The sequence below is a fragment of the Propithecus coquereli genome, unplaced genomic scaffold (genome assembly GCF_000956105.1).
Source record: "Propithecus coquereli isolate 6110/MARCELLA unplaced genomic scaffold, Pcoq_1.0 Scaffold40, whole genome shotgun sequence".
NCBI lineage: Eukaryota > Metazoa > Chordata > Mammalia > Primates > Indriidae > Propithecus > Propithecus coquereli.
Window position 1 is genome coordinate 5789565 of NW_012149730.1, and position 19043 is coordinate 5808607.

Genomic DNA, 19043 nt, shown 5'->3' on the forward strand with positions numbered 1-19043 from the left:
TATCATACTGAATACTGTAGGCAGTTGTACCACAATGGTAAGTATTTGTGTATCTAAACATATCTAAACATAGAAAAGGTATGTAAAAATATGGTATTATAATCTTATGGGACCACTGCCATATATGTGGTCCATTGTTGACTGAAACATCATTTTGCAGGGCATGTATTTACTTTGGAACTATCTTCACCAGGGTCTTATACTACCTATTAACAGAGTAACAATCCAAGCTCATTGTCTTCTTCCCTCTGGAACTCTCACATTCTGCTCTGCTGATTTCCCAGTGATCTGGAGCTGGCATCCCTGTTCACCTGGTCATGACCTCAACTATGTGGCCTGATTGGGTACCCTGTTATTGCTCGCCACTGCCAGCTGGGCCAGACCTGTGGCTTCCGCCCTGGCAATGCTACCTAGCTCTGCTTTCTTTCCATTTACTTTCCCCTTTCCCGCTGTCTCTGTCCCAGGGTTAGGTCAGTTCTCTCCTGGGCTATTGCAGTGGTTCCTAACGGCCTCTGGGCCCCTTATTCTCACACCCTCTCAACTGCTTCCAGACTGATTTTGCCTGCCTAAAACTCTTTCATGTTTCCTCAATGTTTATTAATAAAGTTCCAGTGTCTCAGCTGCTGGAGGTGTTCCACCCAAAGGCACCAAGTTCTCTTTTACATTTAATGTCATGATCTTCCCTTTGACAATCCTGAAAGGGACTGTAAACTTATTTGGCCTTAATTCCTTGCTCATGCTGTTGCCTCTTCCTGTAAATGCTGTGGGCTGAAATCCCACCCATCCTTTAGGACCTATCTCAAGTGCCACCTCCCCTGCAAAGAAATTTCCTCCTGACCTCCCTTTTCCTGTATCAGACATATTGTTTCTCTTTTCAGGCTTGAACTTTGTATCCCTCACGATATTTAATCACAATCGGTTTCTTTTAATATAGCACGTGTGTACTTACCTTATCATTCTTACAAGGTATAAAGTACGTACTTGAAAGGACAGACTTAATCATTCTTTTTCTCCTGCAACTCTAGCTTTTTTTCTTTTTTTGGCTAGTTGGACATCAATAAATAGTTGTATAAATCCATTAAAAAAGATATTCAAGATAGGAAAGGTCAAAATTCCTATTTTTATCAGACACAATGTAAAGCGATGCAGAATAAAAAAATATATATAAAATACAGACACATATGAATGTATATTTATTTTGCTAAGATGGCTTTTTCTAGTATTGAAGGATACAGAGGTGTGGGCATTGCTTTTGATTTCAGGGCTGCGCCTAAAATAATTATTAGTTGTGGCCCAGATGATAATTTGAGGACAGAAAAATGTTTCAGCACCTCTTTCAATCTGGGACCTTGCCTAAAAGAGCGCTAGAAACGCTTACTAGGTTTTAAGGAGGGAAACTGCTCCGAGGCACTGGAGGAGACGGCCCTTAGGAACCTTCCAGAGACGCCTTAACTCGGGCTTTTCCCGCTGGCCGCGCCGGGGCACGCGGAGGGGTGCGGGGCACGCGGAGGGGTGCGGGGCACCCTCCAGAGCTCCCGCCCGGGGAACCAGGCCGACCTGCTCCCTCCGCCGCCTCCGCGCCTCCCTCCGCCGGTCCGCGACCCCGGCCGCGCGCCCTCCCTCCGCGGCTCGCCGAGGGCGGACCTGGCCGGGGCGTCGCCTGGCGGGCGGCGCGGCGAGGGTCAGGGACCGGGAAGCCGAGGCTGGAGCCGGGCACAGTCGGGGTTTCCAGGTGAAGGGCAGGAAAACAACCGGTCGGTCTGGGCGGAGCCGGGCGGGCGGAGAGGGCGGAGGGCGCATTGCCTCATCCTGTACATTTTACTGGAAACCGGCCGCATCCGGGGGAGGGGCCGGGGGGCGGCGCGGGCACCGCCAATGGCCGGGCCGGGCGTGGGGGCGGCTGGCGAGGGCCGCGGCCGGTTAAATAGCCGGGCGGCCCCGGGCCGCGCCCGTCGCCAGGTCCCCGCGCCCGCCACGGCCACGGCGGGAGGCAGCCGCGCGCAGCGAGCCGGTGGCGCAGGCGTCTGGGGGTCCCCGAGCACCGAGCCCGGGAGCATGATCGTGGACAAGCTGCTGGACGACGGCCGCGGCGGAGAGGGGCTGCTGGGCGCGGCCGGCGACTGCGGCCTCATGACCAGCCCGCTGAACCTGGCCTACTTCTACGGCGCCTCGCCGCCGGCCCCCTCGCTGGCCGCCTGCGACGCCGGCGGCTCGTCGTCGGGTCCGTCGGCGCCCGGCTCGCCCGGCTCCGACTCCTCCGACTTCTCCGCCTCGTCCGTGTCCTCCTGCGGGGCCGTGGAGTCCCGGCCGAGAGGCGGCGCCCGCGCCGAGCGCCTGCAAGGTACCCGCCTGCCCCGCGCCCCTGCTGGCGCCAGGCCCCCCGGGAGGGAAGAGCCTCAAGCAGGCGTGAGGTGGCCCCTGAGCCCTCCTTAGCGGCAGGACGTAAGCATATTAGCCGTCATTTAGTAAGCGACTACTGGATGCCTTGCCCTGGGCTGGGCGCCTGACACAACTAGATGCCCTTCGACAGTCTGTGAAATCCCGGCGCCACCCAGCTGGCCTGGCCTGGGAGCCTTTGAAACGCCGCTCCGGGCAGAGCGCTGACTTGGGGGCGAAGTGAATGAAGCTAGACATTTCTCTCTCTCTCCTTCTCTCCTAAAAAAAACCCGACAGCTTTATTGAGTTATAATTAATATACTGTGATGAGATTTGGAGTCTGATGTGGGTGTCATTTTCTTGTGGCTTTATTAGTGAAAAGCTGTAGCAGTTTGGGAACTGTGTTTAAGGTCATGACTTATTTCTTCCTAAGTATTTGTGGAAATTCTAAGTAAAAGGATTTTACCATTAAAGAAAAGAAACCTCTCTTATCAAGATGTAAAGAGGCTGGACTGAAAACCAGCTCAAGTTATCCCTTCAGTTTATGATGCTGGCGAGTTTCAGAAGTCTGACCAGAATTTCTTGCGTCTTGTTTTTGTTCTGTGCACTTTAGAATGGATGGATAAGTCATATCTGGCAAGGAAAGGCATGGTGTTTGCCTTTTCGGTTGTGAATTGGTTAGTTTCATTTTTCAATGAACCGAGTTGCATAATTCGGTGGAAAACAGGATGCCCCTGTGGGTAGGCGAAAGAACGCCTAGATAATCTCAAATGTTAGAGAGTCTAATCGGCATGATTTTAAAGCATGTCTCTTTCTGGTGTTCCCCACTGCTAGCCACTTCTGTTTTGGTTGTCTTTTATTTTAAAAAGTGATTTTTCTTTCTATTTCTTTTTTTATCTCAGAGTATTAGGGGGTAAAAGTGATTTTTCATTTTAAGTTATTTAAAAATCATTTTAAAAAGTGATTTAAGCCACTGTATGTTGAGGGTGTAGCAAATCCAAAATGTATGTGTGTGTATTTAGGACCTTTTCTTCCACATTTGGCTTTCATTTGGCTGAAACTGTTTTGCTAGTTCCTTGGTTCACCACAGAACCATAGGGGATTTCTGAAACGGCGTTTTTCTCTCTGTGATGTCGAATTATTTTCTGCTGTCATTCCAGGGAAATGCTGTGTTAGATTCTGGCAATTCTGGTATTTGTTGAAGTTCCTAAACTTAAATATAAAACGAACTAATTGTTTTATTCACCCCATTGAGCCATTTATATCATATATTTATGATGTATATATATGTTCAAGTTATGCAGTTTCTTGTCCCGGCTTCTTACTTTTTTCCACACTTGATGGAGTGGCCAAATTATTCATTTCTTTACTTTTTTGTGTGTTTCTGTTCAACTCGGATTCCAAGGGGTTGTGGCATAGTAGTGGTCAGAAGTAGAGTACTGTACTTATGTACTAAATTTTAAAGTGTATTTTTAAGTTTAAATGTGAAATGAACACATTTCCTTTTTACTTAGAAGGCCTGTGTAAGCAATTCCAAAAACACTCGGTGAGGGGAAATCCTGCGTGTGTATGTGGAAATGTGTTTAAGCTCAGTGAATTTAAGCAGCTTTCTTGGCACAGTTGAATTGAGGGAAATAATAAGTAATAAATCGGAGACAGTTGTTAATTGTTAGGTTTTGGTACATTGAGGTCTTTGGAGGAAGTTGCTTTGTGCCTTCTTAGGTGAGTGAAATTAATAGACTTTAAAATTTCTATGTGAACATAAAGCCTTTGATTTAAAAAACTAAAAATATATCGTTTATCTGCTGATCCCCCAAAGTTTTTCCAAAGTCAGGAATAAATTTACACCTGTGAGAGCAAAGGTGGCAAAATCTGTGATCCTGTCTCATGGGTGGGTAGGGCTGACAGACAGAGGGGCTTAATTTGGGTTTATCTATTGGTTCTGGGCATCTCTGACCACATTTTTATGAAAGGTATCAGGTAACACAACCCTGAGTAGAGCTGGGGACATGCAAGGCCATGGGCCAGAGCGAGTTGGAAAGGCTTTGCAGTCTGTTGCTTGGGAACTTTATACATTAGAGTAGACTTTTGGGGTTATTAAGAGTTGTGTCTGTGAAGAGATTTAACTGGGTGTATGTTTTCTTTTCTTTTGCACAGTTGAGACCCATATGGGGGTTAGCAGGCAGCAGAAAGGACCCTTTCAAGGTGTTCGTGTGAAAAACTCAGTGAAGGAACTCCTGTTGCACATCCGAAGTCATAAACAAAAGGCTTCTGGTCAAGCTGTGGATGATTCTAAGGTGGCATCTCTTTTTTGTTTTGATTGGGGTGATGGGGAGAGGTTAGTCTGTCAGGGTTATTCTCTGCTGACCTAGCTCCAGTAAGTCACTTGTAATTTTTCATAGATGACAAAGTCATCTAAGACCAACATGTTGGTCTTACTGTGTGCTGTTATCTTATCACTTAGCCCAGTGCCAGGCACTTGGTACATGTGCGAGAGAAACTTAACGAATGAATAAATGGAGCAAGAAAATAAATAGCGTTCATTTGAAATGGAACATTTTGACCAGAAAGGGAAAAATCAAATGGCTTTATTAATTTCATCTCGAGTCGAACTAAGGTGAAAGTGAAAATGGGGAAGTTGCAAGACAGAATGAAAATTAAGATAGAAAATAAATATTGATAGAATAACCATGTCAGAGATTTATGGTGAGCTATAAAAGGTGGTAGAGATAAGTCTATTTATTGATGTATATTAAAAAGGAAACTATTTTAGATATACTAAATTGAAAACTTTTTTCCTTATAGATACAAGGTGTGAACATAGAGCGGTTCACAGGTAAGAGTTACTTCTGTTTGTAAGTTTATGGGGGATTTAGAGTAAAATAAATCAGTGTGATGATTATGGGTAAAATTTATGAAGTAAAACTAATCAGAGATCCCATATTTCTTTCCTGGGTACAGATTTGAAGAACGCAGTATCATATAGTGGGAAAAGGAAAGGGCCCAATTCATTCTCTGATGGATCAGCTTGCAAGAGGCCGGCTCTGTTGCAGTTTTTGGTAAACATCTCACTGTTTTTTTCTGAATACCCTTTGGAAATTATTCCTGGAATAATTTTGGAAGGAAGTGAGTGTGCAAGTTGCTTTTTCTTTTTTTCCAGACACCCCCTCAAACACCGACACCCGGGGAGAACATGGAAGATGTTCATCACAGTGAACCCAAACAGGACAGCAGTGCTGATCTGCTTCAGAACATTATAAACATTAAGAATGAATCCAGCCCAGTTTCCCTGAACACGGTCCAAGTTAGCTGGATGAGCCCTGTAGTGGTCTCTCAGAGCTCCCCCCGAGAGCAGTGTCAGGACTTCCATGGAGGGCAGGTCTTCTCTCCACCTCAGAAATATCAACCGTGCCAAGTCAGCGGCTCCCTGCAAGTGATGGACCAGGCTTCTATGTACCAGTATTCTCCACAGAACCAGAACGTAGAGCAGCAGCACTACTCCCACAACCCCACTCTGGAATACAGTCCTTATTCCAGAACTTCTCAGTCCCCTAACTATGAACCAACCTTCTTTGATATTCAAGAACCACCATTCTGCCCAAACCAAAGTTTTGTTTCCCTTCTAAGTAATCATGGGGAATCTGAGAATATTGCTAATCCTATTCAGACTTCCTCCAGCGTTCAGCAGCAGAGTGACGCTCACCTGCACAGCTTCAGCATGATGGCCACCGGTGCCTGTGAGGCCGTGGGGGGCCATGATGTAGCCTCCACCTCTTTAAACACTTCACTGCCCTTCCAGAATGTCATCGGAAATACAATGAACACCGCACAGTTAGGGAAATCATTTTTTCAGTGGCAAGTAGAACAGGAAGAAAGCAAATTGGCAAATATTTCCCAAGACCAGTTTCTTTCAAAGGATGCAGACGGCGACACGTGAGTATACTTTTATCTTATATTAGGTAATTAGGTAAGCCACACTTGCTGTACCTAGTGGGCAGAGAATTTTTCTAGAGTATACCCAGTTATACCTTAGTTAGTGGTTGCTAACCAAGATGACTAGTATAGGTAGAAATTGCTACTCAGTGATAACTTATATTTCAAGAAAGGGTTTTTTCCTTTTTTCATTTTTTTGGCTGAACAAATGACCTGTTCTAAATAAATAAAAATGTATGTGTTGTCTTGAATAATTTGAGTTTCGAAGACCGACATAGACTGTGTCTCCAGAGCAGAAACAATTAGATCATGATTAGGCATAAACTGTAAGGTGATTTGTAGATTCATCTTAATCTGTCCTGAAGTCTTTATGGCCTTGAGCAAGTTATTTAACTTCTATAAGCCTCGATTTCTTGATATGTAAAGTGATAATACCTCCCTCAGGGTTTTTATGAGTATTAAACATACTAGATTTAAAGTGATTGGTATGGTGGTTAACATCCTTATTTTTCTTCTTATTTCTGGTAGCGTAACTCACTCTGTTGCAACTGGGATGTATTATCAATCTAGGAGAAAAGACAAATTATGCTCTGTAATGTTTCATTTGCGAAAATGGGCTAAAGGAAGAATTTTTTTTTTAAAAGATGGACTTAGTGAAGTCATAAATAATTCACCTCTTTTCCTTTCCTTGTTCCCCAGGTTCCTTCATATTGCTGTTGCCCAAGGTAGAAGGGCACTTTCCTATGTTCTCGCAAGAAAGATGAATGCGCTTCACATGCTGGATATTAAAGAGCACAATGGACAGGTGAGGATCTTGACGGAGTCTGGCAAAGATGGGGTCGTGGTGAAGTGAATGACGACCAGTCTCGTGTGTAGATCATCTCAGAGCTCAAGATCAAGAGAGTTTAGTTAATATTAACTTTGAGATATTGACTTTTTGCCACCATCATCCTTGAAGTTATTAATATTAACTTTGCAGTTATTTGACCAAAGACTGAGTGCAGTAAGACCACACCCTAAGCTTATTTTAGTTTCCTTGTCTTTATAGTATGTCATTGCTTATTAATAGGATTAATTTTCTCTATGTGGGTTTTTCCCTCAGTCATAGTTTAGTTTCATATTCCTTGTTATGGTAATGTTATATGCTTAAAAAAGTATTTTTTCCCTCTGTATGTCCACAGAGTGCCTTCCAGGTAGCAGTGGCGGCCAATCAACATCTCATCGTGCAGGACCTGGTGAACCTTGGGGCCCAGGTGAATACCACAGACTGCTGGGGAAGAACACCTCTGCACGTCTGCGCTGAGAAGGGCCACTCCCAGGTGCTTCAGGTGAGAGGCCGCAAACCGGGCTTCCGTCATCACAGGGCCAAAGAGATAGGGCTTGGATATTAGAAGTTGGATGTAGCTTGCCTATTGTAATATCCATTTTGAGTTAATTTACTCATTTCTTGGGATTCTAATAGATAAGTATGTATATAGCTTGTCTTTTGCTAACAGATGTCTATTTTAAACTTTTGCAGGCAATTCAGAAGGGAGCAATGAGGAGCAATCAGTTTGTGGATCTTGAGGCAACTAACTATGATGGTAAGGAACTGAAACATCATTAGATAAAGAACTATGTAGAGGGTGGGGGCCTGTAAGTTCTAAGTGTATTAAGTGTCATACTAAGAAGGAAAGGAGGTAATTAAAATCAAAATATTCTATGTAAAAAATTAGCACTGAGATCCAACAGAGGGAATGTTCAGATTCCCTTACTATTTCTTGTGGAGCCCATTTGTAGGTAGAGTTAGAGTCTGTCCTCAAGGTTTATAATCATAGAGGGACCAAAAGACTGGACGGGCTGCTTGACCATTGCATTATTAAACTTTTCTTCTAGGCCTGACGCCCCTTCATTGTGCAGTCATGGCCCATAACGCTGTGGTGCATGAACTCCAGAGAAATCAACAGCCTCATTCACCTGAAGTTCAGGAACTTTTACTGAAGAATAAGAGTCTGGTTGATACCATTAAGTGTCTGATTCAAATGGGAGCAACAGTGGAAGCAAAGGTAAATTCACAGAAAAGGTTTGAGATGGGGTAGAAGAGAGAAGTGGTTATAGTGAAGGATTTTTGTTCCCAAGTACAGATTGAAAATTCTTTTTTTCCTTTTTTTAAAGTTAATGGAGTGAGTAGCAACGTATGGATAGTTAAGAAGCTTAGATTTTCGATAGTCATTTCATCTGCTTTCCCGATTTGCATTTAGTCTGTGGATTATCCAAAAGATCACTCAGATGCGAAATAAATTAGTCGCAGTTCGCAAGGAAAAGAAAATGCTCGAAATTGATGTTGTCACTTTGGCTTTCATTTTCATACATTGAGAATAAAGGTAGTGCTTTTCGTAAGGGTTTCTTCATTGTTGTAGGATCTAGACTCAATCTTCTGTTTTTTTAAACTGGAAAATATTTTATTCTTTTTAAATTTTGGCTTTATTTACTATCACGTCACCTGTATGGAAGGAACTGGGTTAGGGAACTTTAGGGGAAAAATGCGTAAGTCATAAACCACTTGGGTCCTTGGGGGCTGTCTAATAGAAGAGGTGGGAGATACAGCTAAATATAACTGCGCAGGGTGGCCATCAAGTCTGGAAACTCTGGCAAATACATAATAAATGATTTATTGATACATTATAATATATGATAAAAATATTATTTATGTTTCTACATTTTATGGCCACTCTGTATACAAGGGTAGACTGTGATAAGAGGTATGTGTAGGCAAATTAATAGGAAATTAAGAAAGAGTAAAAGATTCCATTTAGCTTGGAATTAAGGAAGGCTTTGTGGAGAAGGGAGCATTTAAAGTGAGTCTCCAGGGCTGAGTTAGACATTCGAGAGACTGAGTGAAAAATGTATTCCAAGGCATGATATCTGGAGTTTTTTTTCCTTTCCTCTTGCCTTTGACAAGGATCGTAAAAGTGGCCGCACAGCCCTGCATTTGGCAGCTGAAGAAGCAAATCTGGAACTCATTCGCCTCTTTTTGGAGCTGCCCAGTTGCCTGTCTTTTGTGAATGCAAAGGTACTTTTAGAAAGCTTTAATAACCACATCAGAGTTGGAATGACCTTTTTTACACCTCCTTCAAGGTTTTGAGCTTCTTTCATGGAAGTTCCCCCTTCCTGATGTGTATTTCGTATCTTTGTCTTCAGGCTTACAATGGGAACACCGCCCTCCACGTTGCTGCCAGCCTGCAGTATCGGGTGACACAGTTGGATGCCGTCCGCCTGTTGATGAGGAAGGGAGCAGACCCAAGTACCCGGAACTTGGAGAATGAACAGCCAGTGCATTTGGTTCCTGATGGCCCTGTGGGAGAACAGGTGAGGGTCACAAGGAGGGAGAGGAAGTACTTGCAGGCATCCTGGTCATAAAGGGAGAGGGGGTTGTGTGGGGTGAAGGCCAGCTGGTACTCTGCAGAGGGGCTCTGTCAGTGTCTGGGTCTCACACTAGTCATTGTAGCACTTTGGAGCTAATTGCTTTGTTGCCAGATGAAGAGTAAGAAATTTGAGGGTTTATCTATGGACCCCAAATGGTCAGTGATCAGGTAATCTTCTCTTCCATGACACAAACTTGGGTTTAGAGTAAGTCGGAATGGTTCAAGGTTTGGAAACTGATGAGGGAGAAGGTGCCAAGGTTTCTACAGATACCAAGGAATGAGAATCATAGTTTTGTAAGGTATGAGCCTTCAAATATTGTAGATATTAAATGAGTTCATATCTCTAGAGTGTTCAAAATAGTCCCAGGCATATATTATGTGCTCAGTGAACATCAGCTGTTACAATTATTTCCATCTACTAAGTGACACTGAACAGGAAATGGAGAAGTTATTTATGTAATTTAGAACCTAGAAATATTTTATACTTTAAGCAGACTTATGCTTTACTCATCAATTATGGTTATGTCTTATCACTGAGGATTGAATAGTTTCACATGAGGGAACTTTTCTAGTTAATAAGAACTTATTCTTCAAATAAAGAAATTACAATGTTTTTAATGGAAATCTTTTCCTGGGGGAGAATGAGGGTGATTTTGGTTGTGCGTAGGTTAATTACATACTTTACTAATCACAAAATAAAATAAATATATGGAATGCGGTTTAGCTTTTTCTTTGATTCCTAGCCATCATTATGATCATAATGTTATAGTAACCCCTATTTGTAGAGATTTTTATAACTTAGAAAGAATCTCTTGATAGTTCGTAAAGAATTTTCATGTATATAATATCACTTAATAGTTATAACAGCTTTGCAGTATAAAGGTTCAACTGAGACAGCTGGTATTCAGAGAGGTTCCAAAGACAAGAACCATCATTAACTAGTAAATAGGAGAGTCTTAATCCCAATATTTTTTCTTGCTTCACTGTTTGTGGTGTGAAGTCATATAACGATGCTCTTAGGGGTTATTGAGGTATAGAGGGCCATTTGCCTCCTCACTAAATGTTCTCAGATTACTGTCCTTTTAGCTTCTGTATTTTGTGTGTATGTGTGTAAGGTGGGGAGAGGATCTTTTCCCTTCCTTTTATTGTCAGACTCTGGTCGTTGTATTTCCTCATAGCAGCTACTCCTTGTATCCCCTACCCTAATCTTCTTTCTTCTAAATTGTTACTTCTAATCTGCTATGAGCTGAGAGACAGATAATAAAATTTGCCAGACTATGATGTAAAGTCAATCACAAGGCTGTGAATGAGCCTGGGCTCTATTCTGTGATCCATGAAGTTCTGCAGAGATGCATTAACACTGGGTATCATGACAGCTATTTTGACTTGAAGGGTATTAAGGATTTGCTTATGTGTGTATAAGGTGGGTTTTGTGTTCTTGTTAGTTGATGCTGACTTCAAGTTTAAGTGAGATATTATTATGTACCATAATTACTGCCTTATAGTAAATATTCTCATAAATAGCAGGAGTAAAGTTTAGGAAAGGAATATAGATCTTATTTAAGTTTTGGAGATTTTCAACTTCAGGTAATTTTTAATGGAGACGTTTTATTTTCTTGCACCCAAAGACTGTTAGAGGAGATCTGAAATGGCTTTAAAAGCTTAGTATTTTTTAAAGTCACCTTAAAATCTTGACAAATACTGTGCATATTTCTTCATATAATTACAAGTTAATAAATAGGAGTAGTGTAGAGTATATAAGAAAGAAATGAAACAAACTCTCAAGAAAATACAGCCTTTTAATCATAAAAAATAAACCTCACAAATCCTATTTACTTCTCTTCCAGATCCGAAGAATCCTGAAGGGAAAGTCCATTCAGCAGAGAGCGCCACCGTATTAGCTCCACTGACCTGGAGCCTGGCCAGCAACACTCACTGTCAGTTAGGCAGTCCTGATGTATCTGTACATAGACCATTTGCCCTGTATTGGCAAATGTAAGTTGTTTCTATGAAACAAACATATTTAGTTCACTATTATATAGTGGGTTATGTTAACAGAAAAGAAGAAAAATATCTAATTTCTCTTGGCAGATTTGCATGTTTCATACCCAGGTATCTGGGATCTAGACATCTGAATTTGACCTAAATGGTAAAATTGCCTTCAGTTAACAGTAGCTTTTGGGTTGGAAAAGACTTTGATTTGTGGCGTCAGGCATTGCTCATATAGCTATTGCCAGTTTCAAAGTAGGTGAATTGTAAACAGTTCTTTAAGAAAAATGAAAGCATTTGAAAGGAAAAAAGTGTTCAGGCTTAATTTGGCCTGATGTGATACCTGGTAGTTATTGGTTTTGGAAAATTTCTAGTCATTGGACTAGATGATAGGTGTCCGTGGTTAAAATTTGATCTTTGCAAACTGTATATAAGTGTTATTTTTTGTCTTTAAAAATATTGTACATATTTGGTCATTAACATGGCCGTATGTGAAATGTGTAAGTCAATAAAATAGAAAAGAACAAGTGAATCGTTACTCTTTATAAAAATTTCACACATTCTGAGGAACTGTTATTGTGTAATCGCCCAACTAAAGTCTTTGTAGATAAAGCAGATGGGGAGTTTCCCTTAGTGGCTGAAAGAGCTACGTTTGAATTGTAAATATGCTTTTTCTCACGCATTGAAATGAGACACATTATTTGTAGAGAACTGCGTGCTCTTGAAGAGAATACCTTTTTATGGTTTACCTTCTAGAATTTATAATTTACATGTTGTGTTGAAATTTTTGTTTTTTACCTTTATAGAAACAACAAAGTCAATATTAAAACATGTCTTCCTGTTTTATAATGTCTAAATAATGATAATGTGCCATGACATTTTATATTGCCATTCAGAAAAAAATGGTTTATTTTTTAGTAACATTAATTCTATTAACATTATTTTGCTTACCTCTGACATGCCCGAGGAACATACTTGGCTTTGATTACACATTAATTTTTTGTATTAAATTTGACTCATTAAAAACCCTTTTTTTAAAAAAAAAATGAGAAGTCTTACAAGCAACTGACTGTAACTTACCATCTTTGTAGCTAAGTACTTAAATTCTTTCAAAAAAGATGCCCTATGGATTGATCACATTGTTTGACCCTGTATGTCTTGTGGACAAGTTAGTTATTAATCACTCTGTAAATACGTTGTGATACAAACCAGTCCATTCACCCTGGAAACACTCATATGTGGTTTTAAATAAACATTAATTCACTAATAATGTCTTAAGGATGTGCATTTTTTTTTCCTAGTGCCTTATTTATGGTTCCATAGTTGGAAAAGTGTTATCAATGACTACTCTAAATACCTTTAAATTAGTTAATGTATTTTAAATTTGGATTTTTTTGGAGAACATGTCTCCCGAAGGTATATAAGATTCAACATTAAAATCTGTTTGCTAAGTTCACTAGTAGAGGTTTGTTAGGTTCTGAAAATATCCCAGAAGTTTAATAGATACTGTTGATCATTCAGAAGTTTATATGTGAGGAAAAGCTAAGTGGGAGCAGTGAACACAGGAAAAACAGTTTGGAGATTACCAGAGTCCTCCTGAGAGGGATATAAACCTGGGAATGGTAGTAAATGGGGTTCTTCCCTTTCCCAGCATGCTGTTTGGATGTGTGTAAGAATAAACACATCAATGTCTCAGTATCAGTCATTACAATTATTGCACATACATTCTAGTTATTAACTTATATAGCCCCTTAGAACCTGGTGAAAGCTATGAAACCTTTCCCTAGAAAAGTGCACATACACTTACATACATGAATGCTGTCTTCGCCTAGAAGACCATGACTCACAAGTTAAGAATCTAGTTTCATTTCTGCACATCAAATATAATTTTTCTTTCATATAAATGAAATTTTAACTAATTTGGTTTGCAAATGCAACCTGATAAAAAGAACAGTAGAAATGAAGTATCTCTACTGAATATAGCTATACAGGAAACTTTTCCCAAGTAAGCTGATGTGTTCTCCCTTAATTAATCCCAGATTCTGTCATAATTAATTGATTGAATCAGGGTCTGGCAAGCATGTTTGTGTGTGTGCGCATGTGCAAAGATGTATGATTGATAATATGCGGCTAAGCCATAGAAAACATTTCTTAGCCTTGAGGTGCTCATGTGAGAGACAGGGCATGTACTTTATTAATTAGATGGACTATGTTAAACACCATTAAAAAAGGATTTCCATTGAGATTCAGAAGAGAAATTTACATCTGACTGGGGAAGATTCAAGGTAGAGCATTTGAGCTGTATCTTTAGAATAGTTAATTTGGATGTTCATAGAAAGGGAGGAGAGGCAGGGGAAAAAACAAACAGAACAACATGAACCAAGGCATAGGATTTTACGAGAGCAGCAGTGATTTCAATGTAGTTTGGTTAGAATTTGGTATGGCCAATAAATTTCATCTTGTGTTCCACCTCTGACTGGTAATATTCTCATGAGTGTCATGTTGAGAAAGATCCTCAGGCTTTGTAGGGGCTTGAGAGGAGAGGGTGTGTGATTGGTTAGTGATATCTGCCCCAGGAGTACAGGAAATGGCTCTCAAGGGGATACCATTAAAGAATGAAAAGCCAAGACTATGTGCTCATTGCTGCAACCTACCATGGTTCCTGGCACATGGTAGTAACTCAAAATACTGGTTAAATGAGTGAATGTGTGCCAATCCTGGTTAAGATCACTGGTTTTTGCGGGAAGGTGGTGTTTTGAGCCAGAGTTACACTATTAAATACTAGTGAATTATGGCTATCATAGTTTGAACTTCACTCTGACATACGATTTAACAGTGACATTGATATGTTAATGAAAATGGTTATAGTTGGATTTTAAAAAACAAATCAGGCAGTCCCTCTTTTCAAAGGACTAACTTTAGTACTATAGTTTAATATTCACTAAGGAATCTCCACAAGTCAGAGACCAAATCTTCCAGCTCTATAAATTAGTCAAATTAGTAACATTTAATATCCTCTCTATATTTTTACTTATGAGTGAAGAATTTCCTCAAACTCTTCTAGTTTTTAATAAATGTCAACTTCTTAAGTACAGTGTCACTAACTTCCATTTTCTGATAACATCAGCTGTTCTGTATTGAATGTGACCACAGGGAGAAATCAGCTTCAGCCACTGGCTAAGTTCTTGATGATTCCTCTGAGGTCAGGCCTGGGTACAAGGTTTGAGATTAGTTATAACCGTGCTACTAGATTTGGGTTTTCCCGCTGGTGCCCTGGATTAGTCCTTGAGGAAGGGGAGGAACTGTCTTATTCATCATCAGAGGCCCCCGGGCGTAGCACAGTATCTGACACATAGCAGACATTCAATAAATACTTCTTAAATTGAATTTATTTTATGACTTTATTTCTAATAGAGTCTTACTCTGTCACCTGGGCTAGAGTGCAGTGGTGTCATCATAGCTCACTGCAACCTCAAACTCCTGGGCTCAAGTGATCCTCCTGCCTCAGCCTTCTGAGTACCCAGGGCTACAGGCATCTACCACCACGCCTGGCTTATTTTTTTTCTACTTTTGTAGAAACCGAGTCTCAGGGTCTCGCTCTTGAACTCCTGGCCTAGAGCGATCCTCCTGCCTCGGCCTCCCAGAGTGCTTGCATTACAGGTGTGAGCCACCGCACCCAGCCATGACTCTTTTCAATTTACTTTTTCTTGGCATATTTTATACTTCAATGTATTAACATTTTATCATTCACATGGAGCTTATGAAATACTTTTACTCCAGAAACACTTGTATGTTTCAACTATACATCAAGTCTGGTTTCAATTTATTTTCTCAGTCCCCTCATTCCACCTTTGGCGTCTGTGCAGACCCAGAAACATTGCATGGGTGGTGCGTTTCTAGGAGGAGTTAAGACTGTAGATTCCTCTCAAAGTGCCTTGCTTTCTTATTTGTACTCTTTGTCCTCCAGCTTGTGCTCCCTGCTCCACTACTACCACATCGTTCCCCTTGCCCGTCAGCGCAAGAGTGTTTTGGGATGAGAGTATCCAGACAGTCCAGCTGCTGAGTGCCCCAGGTTCAAGGTTTCAGTCTTTGCTGGACATCAGTATCTTTTGTGAAGCTTGTTAAACATGCAAATGCCTAGGCCCCACCCCAGGCTTCCTGAGTCGGAATCGCCAGGGTTTTCAGGACTTCTGGCAGGTACCTGTGAAGATGATCCTAGTGCACAGTTTTAGTGTAAGTTAATTAGGAAATGCAGACTTTGGAGCGTAGCTGTGGGTGGGACAGTAGCCATAGGGTGGTAACAGAATGGGTTGCTGCAATGCCCATGTGGATTAAGCAGGAACTGATGAACACCTGCAGTGTAGCCAGGCACGTTGGATCCTGTGGTATAGAAACTAGCTTTGAAGGTGCAATCATGAGTCACCTCGTTTGTTTTTCATGCTTTCAGAAAACACTTTTCTAAGGTTATTCTGGTTTTTAAGTTCTCCAGGTGTATTAGTTTCCTAGGATTGCAACAAATAACCACAAACTTGATGGCTGAACTAAGACAAATTCATGCTCTCACAGTTCTGGAGGCCAGAATTCTGAAATCGAGGTGTTTGCAGAACCATGCTCTCTGCAAAGGCTCCATGGAGGAGTCTTTCTTTGCATATTTCAGCTTCTGGTGGCTCCAGGCACTCCTTGGCCTGTGCCAGTATAACTCCAATTTATGCTTCCATCTTCACATGGCCTTCTCCTCTTCTCCCTGTGTCTTTTCTCTGTATATCTCTTACAACGCCACTTGTCACTGGATCTAGGGCCCACCTGAATAATGCAGGATGACCTCATCTCAAGATTCTTAATTACCTGTGCAAAGACCCTTTTTCCAAATGTGGTCACATTCAAAGGTTCTGAGGATTCATATGTGGACATAACCTTTTGGGGGCTTTCATTTAATCCGCTACACCAGGAAAAGAGGATTTATAATCTTTCTGCTGCCATTGTTTATTTCTCTTACAAATGAATAAGAATATTTCTTTTCTTTAAAAATTATTTTATTGTGGTAAGATCACTTAACATGAGATCTATCCTCTTAACAAAATTTTAAGTGTACAGTACAGTATTGCTAACTACAGGGACAATCTTGTACAGCGTATCTGTAGAACTTATAAAATGAATATTTCTTTTTCAGCAATCTGATAGTCTGTCTTCAGAATCTATACATACCTTTTACATATAATTTTGATCTAACATATGGTACACTATCTCCATCTCATTTATTAGCTTTAATACCTGGCATTGACCAGAAGACTCATTTACTCTGGATAACCAAACTTTAAGAGAAACAGTAAAAACAATTATTGAGCTGTAATTTAAAAATTATTGTAATGATTAAAAAAGCTTACAGTATGTTAAACTTACAACAAAGCTTCTATGATTATCATTAGTCATTCTGCTCTGTGCTACACATCTGAATAAACCCGATGCTCTTTACCTTGGATCACACGACTTAGAGTTGCTCACGTGGGAAGCAACACCATCACAGAATAAATGCTTATGCTTAATAGCATCTGACCTTGTAATGATAGCAGCAGAGTAGGCACTCACTGAAAACTGCAAATGTTTAGAAGCGAAGGGTCAAATCCAGTTTCAAACAATAAACATTGATTCCACTTTGCCAAAACTCAATTGAAATATACCACTTTAGGTCTAGGTATTATCTTCTTAAGTGATAGGATTCTGGCTATTGCTTTGAAAATAAAGATTTTACCAGCTCCGGGAACTTGGTAGTTGGATCCAGCATGTGTAGTTACCTGTTGGAACAGCTTAGTACCTTTAGGCTTGACAATGGGGACAAATTTCAGATTGTGAAACAATACTAGATTCCTTAGCTTAATTGACTTGGGGCTTAAGTTTGAAATTACTGTTTATTTTATCAGTTCATGATATCTTAATTCACTTGGCCTGCTGTCCGTATTTGCAGCCAAACATCTCTCAGGTAGGAGTTTCATTTCGAGTGCTCGCATAAGCGTGGGGGTACCTCCTGACTGGCCTTCACAGAAGCCTCCAGTGTGGACCGCTCTCGTCTTCCAGCACTCAGAGTTTAGCCTGGGCATTGGTCGCAGTGGGAGCCTGCCCCACGAGAGCCTGCCTTTCCGAATTGGCTCTGAAGGCTTTTTTACATTGTTCCAGTTTTTATTTGTCTTTAAAATGACGATCCCTTCCTTTTTCACTTGTGAGAAGTATTCCTTACAGGATACTTTAAAATTTTCAAAAAGTTCTTCTTTTTAGGCTCTTGCAGGTATGGAAATAAAAATTGCTCATCTTTAGGATAGCAGTTGTGTCTGGTGTAACATCTTACATGTATCTAAAGAAAATTTAAAATGCCCCGCTTGGGAAGACAAGTAGATATTTGAATGGTGCTTCTACCCAAAAGATTCCTGGAAATTTTTTTTAAAAGATAAATTTTTCAACTCATCTTGTAGAAAACTTTAAATATAACATATTACATTACCTTTATAAAAGGAAAAATAAATAGAGACTCCTCTAGAGCCCCACAAAATGATTTTTGTCTAGGCCAAATAAAGCTATATATATCAAGCCAGATTTTCTAAACAGATCCTTTAAATTTTATGAGAAACTGTACATTTTTTTCATGACGTATAATAGAGAAAGAGATTGATAGACAGAAATTTAATTTACACAGATTATTAACTTCCATACATATTCCAATCATGTAGACTAATGAGGTACAATATTTTAAATGCAGGAAGGTATAGACAGGTGACAGGTTTCTCTTTTATGACATTATCCTCTTTCCCAGGCTATGTAAATCAGTTTTGTTTCTCCCCTCAGCTAAAGTTATCAAGGTCAAAATGTCTGTTAAATTAATCTTTTTTTCTTTTCTGTTTTCTCTGCCACTACTCACATCTAAGTTTTCATGACTTCATTCCTGAATTGCTACAATTGACTTTAAAAAGAAAACCTGACATTTTATTATATGAAAACTTTCAAACACACGCAAAAGTAGGGAGAATAGTATATGGAACCACTAGGTACCTATCATAAAGCTTCATCAATTATAAACATTTTACCATTCTTGTTACTTCTTTCCCTCCTATATTTTTTCTAGAATAGCTTAAAGCCCACTCCAAGCATTATAGAATGTCAGTATATACATCTTTAATAGATACATAATATCTCCAGATAATAAGAGATATAGAATGTATCTATATAGTAACAGATACATAGTATCCGTGCAGGTAAGTAATTTATGTCCCCTATAGCTCTCTAATTATTCTTCCTCTCATCTTCTTGCTTTTCTCTCCAATCCAAAAATTTCCAATTATTTGGCAGACTCTT

At 40.4% G+C, this 19043-nt stretch overlaps 1 protein-coding gene across 1 annotated transcript; it reads left to right on the top strand.

The window, feature by feature from the left end:
• Nucleotides 1-1936: 1936 nt before the first annotated feature.
• On the top strand, nt 1937-12738 carry NFKBIZ (nuclear factor of kappa light polypeptide gene enhancer in B-cells inhibitor, zeta). Its single transcript, XM_012652857.1, has 12 exons — nt 1937-2341; nt 4534-4673; nt 5182-5212; nt 5338-5435; nt 5537-6309; nt 7009-7114; nt 7491-7637; nt 7829-7892; nt 8185-8354; nt 9251-9361; nt 9490-9657; nt 11561-12738. Exons 1-12 carry the CDS (start codon nt 2056-2058, stop codon nt 11612-11614), a joined length of 2148 nt encoding a protein of 715 aa, XP_012508311.1. The 5' UTR covers nt 1937-2055; the 3' UTR covers nt 11615-12738.
• Nucleotides 12739-19043: the final 6305 nt, after the last annotated feature.